The sequence below is a fragment of the Porites lutea genome, chromosome 1 (genome assembly GCF_958299795.1).
Source record: "Porites lutea chromosome 1, jaPorLute2.1, whole genome shotgun sequence".
NCBI lineage: Eukaryota > Metazoa > Cnidaria > Anthozoa > Scleractinia > Poritidae > Porites > Porites lutea.
In genome coordinates, this window is record NC_133201.1 from 40,604,988 (window position 1) to 40,611,610 (window position 6,623).

The following is a 6,623-nucleotide window of genomic DNA, read 5'->3' on the forward strand; positions in this document are numbered from 1 at the left end:
ATGATTGACTCTGACATACGGAAAGACTTTCTCTCCTCAAAATCGTTTGCAAATGCCTCATTGCAACTGTGCCAGGCTATTGCTGACGTGGCAAAGGTTTTATGCTCTGAAGATGTGAATCCAGATTGTTTGACTGAATTTATTGCATGCAGGCTAATTCCGCTAGACAAAGGTGACACGAAAGAAGGTAAACCTGGAGTGAGACCAATGGGTGATGGTGAAGTTCTAAGACGCCTAATAGGCAAACCGGTAAGTAGGGGTTATCAAAGGGGACATAATAACAGCGGCAGGGCCTTTGCAGACTTGCTCAGGACTGAAAGCAGACATTGAGTTAGCAATTCACGCCATGAGGGAAGTTTCTGAAGATGATGACACTGAACCTATTCTTTTAGTTGATGCTGAAAATGCATTCAACAATCTTAATAGAAAGGCATTACTGTAGAATAACAAACAGTTGTATCCACCCTTCTTTCAGTATCTCTTCACTACATACGTACCAAAAGCCTGTTAAGATGGTGATAGCTGACTCTACAAAGCATGACTATATTTTCTCAAATGAAGGTTGCACCCAAGGTGACGTAACTGCTATGGCCCTATATACCTTGGGCATCAGACCCCTTATTGATAACCTCGGGGAGGTAGTTGATCATGAGAAGTGTAAGCAGTCATGGTATGCGGATGACAGTTCAGCGGGAGGACAACTGACTGAAATGAAAACATGGTGGGACCAACTTTACACAGTGGGTCCAAAATATGGATACTATCCTCAAGAAAGTAAAACCATCTTGATTGTAAAGGAGAGGTTTCAAGCGAAAGCCAAAGCGATATTCGGGAAGAGTGGGATTAAAATATCCTCAAGGGGTGAACGACATATGGGAGCAGTGATCGCTAGCGAAAGGTTTAAAGATGGGTATGTTTCGAAGAAAGTAGAGAAATGGGATCAAGATATTGAACAATTATCCAACATTGCTAAAGACGAACCCCACGCAGCCTGTCCTACCTGTCTTTACAAATGACATGACAAGCAAATGAGTAACTTACCGGCTGCTTAATTACGGAAAATATTAAACTGACCGTCGCATTCGTGTCCGACTCTAGAATGCCAACCTCACACGGCACAACAGTCACGAATGTCTAACCAAGAGGATTCAAGAGTGCTAAGAAACTCTTTAACAAGTTTGTTGCCATTTCCTTTTACAGCGTGTTCAGAAAGAATCATAGATCGCTCACAAAATTCTCAGATAAAAAATTTTGGCCGCCATATTACTTTGCTGGATTGGGTGCTACGCGGCGGGGACTAGGAACTGGTAAAACAACAAATCGAGTTCTCAGATGCTTTCAAGACAAAAATAGGTAGCTGCCCAGTACGGGCCGCAATAAACGGAGCCTACCTTACAATTATTTTCTTTTAATTTTATAGAAACACTGCGTTGCGTCCTGTGATGAAATTACAGAAGTCAACGGGTGCTGCAGAAACAATCCTTGTCAAAATGGAGGAAAATGCACAGAAATATGTGAGCCCAAGAGCGTTCGGTACAATTGTTCTTGTCCAGCAAATTTTATGGGTAGACACTGTGAGTTTAAAAGAAAAAGCTGCCAGGCCTATAAAGCTGCAGGAGAAAGAAAGTCTGGATTGTATACAATCACTGATGACCGCAATCAATCTTTTCAAGTGTTCTGCGACTTTGATTCAGAACCCGGGTTTGCATGGAACTTGATCCAGTCGTTCAGCCTGTCCCAAAAACAGGTACATTGTAAAATACATTAAGTCGACAGGTCAACGGAAACCAAGATGTATTGTTACATGTTGGTGCCCTTTGTGAGTACGTTCGGGCTTGCTGACCATGACAGTTACGAACGCGCTTTCTAATGTCTCAAAGGAGCTTACTGTTAATCATTAAATTGGAATAAGCAAACCTTTGTCAAGTACAGAAAAAGCAATGACAGTTTGACAACTAAGCCCAAGAGGCCCTACCTTCAAAAAAAAAAAAAAAAACAAGAACTCTGATGTAGGTAACAATCAAGGTCAACTACAATCCCAAAACGTGCCCACTTCAAGGTCTGACACTCATATTTAATAAACGACACTTATGTTGAAAACCCCCTTTAAAATGTAAGAAAATTTAAAAACCTGTCGATACAAATACGCATTAACCTTGCTCTACAGACCTAATCATAACGAGCTCGAGACTCTAGGCACGGGTGAAACATCAAGCGCAAACATAAAAGCAATTCACAATGAAATCTTTAAAACAACCAAGAAAATGCTTCACAACAGTATCATCAGATCCATGCCCCTTAAAAAGGATTTGAGAGATCTTCATAGTATCAGAATTTGTACCAGGTCATTGATACAAATTCTGAACATTTCCAATTCTTGGTTGGTATTATAACAGCATTACATTAAATGTGTAAATAAATATATACAAATGTTAAATTGATAGAATATAACCGAGATTACGAGGGCAAAGACAGAGGTGATTTCAGCTAAGAGATAAAATAATTTTTATTTCTAGAATATTCTTTTTTCTGACTACACTGAAGCAGTCAGCGGCGATCACCCAAACTGGCATGCGTACCTGATCCGCCGTAATTACCTTGAATGGCTTGGGAAGCAGTCTACTCACTGGCGAGCTACCTATCGCTATGACACCGACGGAGTTGTGTACACAGATTACATGCGAACGTCCCTAGCAAACTGCAACATACTGACCTTGCCTACATATTTCTACAGTCAGTGTTTTCAGTTCGAATTTATAAACATCAGGGGGCATGAATGTGTTGATTGTACGGTGCCCCTCTGGCAAAATAAGGGCGTTTGGCTTTTGCACACAGATACGTCTTTGCACCATGAGTGCGAATTCAATGGCAAACAAGGTGCGCTTAGCAGCGAAGATAACTTTGGTTTTTACCTGGTTGTAAATTCGAAGCATCGCTGTTCGAACAATTCTCTTTCTACAACTCAGTTCTGGTTGGGAGGCCAGTAAAAAAGTAACTCGTGACTTAGTTCATAATAATTGCTAACATGCTTCCAGTCTTGAAAGACGAGGTAACGCAGACCATAACTGAAAAGCTAGCATGGTATATGCGCCGATTGAGTAGAGAAGTGATGTCGTCACAAAAACTTAATTTGAGACATTATCGGATCGGCTGGGATAATCAGAAAGTGTACATGTCCATTTACCAAAATTCAGTTTGTTCAAGCAAATTAGCGGTGAGTTATAGGGTGCTTGCCGTTAAGAATTCGGTCGAAATATAAAATAATTAAAAGTAAGGTCTTTATTGATTCCAAAGACAAACGTTCCTGATTACAACTGACAATGAGATAAAATCAAAAAGACACCTATTAATAAAACGGTGTTTAAAACGTTCAGTCCTAATGTGGGAAAGTACATAGGAGTCACCACGATTCCTTGATTAAATTGTTTTACTGGGTGGAAGGGGATCTGCCCAAGGGCCCTCAGCAGAATTTGTGACGTTCTTCCAAAACTTATTATCTAAGGCCTCCAGAAGGCTTAAATTGGACGTCGCCTCCTTGAGAAAGCCAAAACGTACTGCTCTCTTCGGCAACTTATCAAGTTTAGAAAAATACTTATAACTGGGTCATAACTTGCAACACCCCATACTGAAATGCCATAAGCAAAAAGAGGTATAATCAGACTATGGAAGAGGTGGTATAAAGAGTCTAGACTATAACCATACTTCTCGCACAATCGTAAAACAATAAATGGAACGGTTCGGTCTGCATGGCAAGAAATTTTCCGGAAAAAGTGGTTTACCCTTGAGATTTTCCTTCCGGTCAGACCGAAACTACCGTTCCATTTCCAAAAGTTTCGTTTCGGATCCATTTCCACTTCGCTGAGAAGTAAACAAAATTTCTGTCGAAAAGTAAACGGAACGCTTAAGCCCAGTTAGAAACTTTGTTTTAAGCGAAAGGTGTTGTTCTATATTTTTCTTTTTTTGGTTTGTTTCAATGATTTCTGACCGGTCGGTTGGGTAGGATGGAAAGTATCCATAAACATTTACGTTATGCTCGGATGATACCATGCAAATTCTGAAATTGGCTTGGAGCGTACCTTTTACGATCCAGGTCAATTCCAGAAGAATTTCTATGGAATCATCGTAGCAGAACGTTACTTATTTCTCACCACCAATTTACTCCAACCAGCTGAATTTCGGCGAATTAACAATTAATTCTCGAGTGACTAGGTCGGACATGGCAGGCAAGTAGACGTGTCTTTTGGGGCTCCTCAAATATTCCAGTACAGTTTCTTTCCAATTTCTTGTTGGCCTAGTTCATAAGCGGCATAATCAACAGCTTTTTGCTGGCTGCTGTTTTAAGCTCATCACTAAGTGTTAGTAATTCTCTTGTGGATATGTCGCTGTTCTGTATCTTATTGTTATTAGTCGTAATATGTATGCTTGCCTCACAGATGCAGGTTCTTTTCTTATCAAATAAAGTTAGTTTGGGAATTGCATATTAGTCCTATGGGTTTTGAGATGATGTTACTCATTGTGAAAGCAGTTTACGTAATGGAGCGTCAGATAGCGAAAGAGAGAAATAAATCCTCCTTTCATTTCAAGAAATGGGATAAGCTCTTAACATGCACAGGGACATAATCTCAAATTCCAATAACTCCTATAACCCCTATAAACATCGTCATATATCATCATCATACAAAATAATTATAATTATTAGTATTTTTTATGGAACCATAACACCACGTGAGGCTACTTTATCTCTGAATATGTATTTGTATATTGGTTGTAAGTCTATGGGAATTTTTAAAACTGGCGTAACTGAAAGAAAAGTGTGTGGGAGTGGGTGTGGGGTGGACGTGTAGATGATGTAGATGTGTGTATTTTTGTTAAGTAGGCACTTGTGTTTACTGTGTTAACCTATATAGTTAGTAAAGCTGCTTGTAAAAAAAGATGAAGTATAAATTAAAAAAAACAGCTTTCATCTTATTCTTTGTAAATATCTCACGATCAATCCCATAATTCCACAAATTCAAATTTTTGTGATGTCATACTTAACTACTCCATATAGCATGATGGCTGAGCCAATCAAAAGTCTAGAATTAAATTTTCCAATTGATACTTACATTAAGTCGACGTTAAGCTTTTTTTAGAGATCACATCAGTACTACTATAAAAAGGTAAAAGCGCATACATTTGAGGCCCATACAGCCGAAACTTAGTTTCTGTGGCATGAAGTATAAAAAAAGAGTCTTAAAATTTTGTTCAAACACCAGAAGAAACTGGATAGTTCTTCATCTCCACCTTCTCAACCGACTCGCCTAACTTTCCTGTGTGCGTACTTAGTCTTCCCTCCTTCCCAATGTTGATTCTCGCGTTGTCTACAAATGAGTAATACCGACTTGAATCAACACTGGGGAGGGTGTAAGCTATTAGGTATTATGTTGAGTATTGTATGAATATCGCTACTTCCCTCTGGATGGGATGCGACAGTCTGTAGTCCATCACGGAGATAACCTCAACGCAACAGTAGTGAAGTCTCTTGCTCAAGGCAAAAGTGTAAAGCCAGGGCTTGAACCTTGGCCCACAATTGCGAAGTTCAATGTCAGTTTTAACATTAACACTGCTACTATGGCGTTGCTCACACGGCACCAGACAAATTTTCCACCTTTCGAAATTTCGTGCCTATATGTGTTCCGCTACACGGGACCACCTAAAACAGGCAAAAATGTAGACGCCTAGCCTTTCAAAGTTTCGTGTTAACAGAGCAGAAATATTGAAGAGTTCCGTGTGAACGAAGTGTTCATCCAAATTTCCAAGTTAGCCGAGATCACATGTACTGTACGTGAATTATATATCTTGGGCTAACATTTGGTATCTTTTAGTATGGATTGGCACAGGCTTTTAATTAAAACTTAAAAGGTGGCTGAGAGACTTTGTCTCCTTGGAACGATAAGAAAGTACGTATCTACCGCACTGTGTTAAAACTTGCAAATGCACTTATCCAGTCTCCCTAATTTATTGTGTTATTACCTGGTATAATCATAATAAAACCAACCTTGCAAAGTCGTGGCATTCTGTTCACCTCATTCCTTTGAAGAGGGGATTGCACAGAGAGTTTATTCCATGCACGATCCCGGATGGCGTCATTTCAACTTTTCATTGGTTCATAGCTTCTTAACTGTTTGAATGCTTACAATTAATCGCTTTTTGCCCCTCTTATCCCTTGTTCCCACTGTCTACGCTTAAGTCAAAACCAGAACCCTTTCTAGCATCTTTAAAAATTTACATTATTGACCTTAGTGAAAATGGCTCATGCTGGAGTTATTAGGTAAAGAGCAAATGATTTTAAAAAAGGAACAGACTAATGCATGAGGGGCTTGTTTTTGGAGCGGCTTATATTCGGAGGGGCTTATCTGCAGAGGGAAATTTGTGTTTTAAAATCGATAGGGCTAGCCTTATAGTAGGAAGTAAATTGACCGTTTTTGCTTTGTTTTACTTTGTATTTGAAGGGGCGATTTAACGGAGGGTTTTTTGCGTTACGGGTTTGAGGGGCTTATACATGGAGGGGCTTATTTTCGGAATTTTACGGTATTTTAATTGATTCGTTTAACTATAAAATCTAAGGATCCCCTTAAAAATGG

At 39.5% G+C, this 6,623-nt stretch overlaps 1 protein-coding gene across 1 annotated transcript; it reads left to right on the top strand.

The window, feature by feature from the left end:
* Positions 1 to 2,987, top strand: LOC140929756 (uncharacterized). Its single transcript, XM_073379469.1, has 4 exons — positions 1 to 249; positions 393 to 926; positions 1,421 to 1,747; positions 2,517 to 2,987. The coding sequence occupies exons 1-4, from the start codon at positions 1 to 3 to the stop codon at positions 2,985 to 2,987; spliced, it is 1,581 nt and encodes a 526-aa protein (XP_073235570.1).
* Positions 2,988 to 6,623: the final 3,636 nt, after the last annotated feature.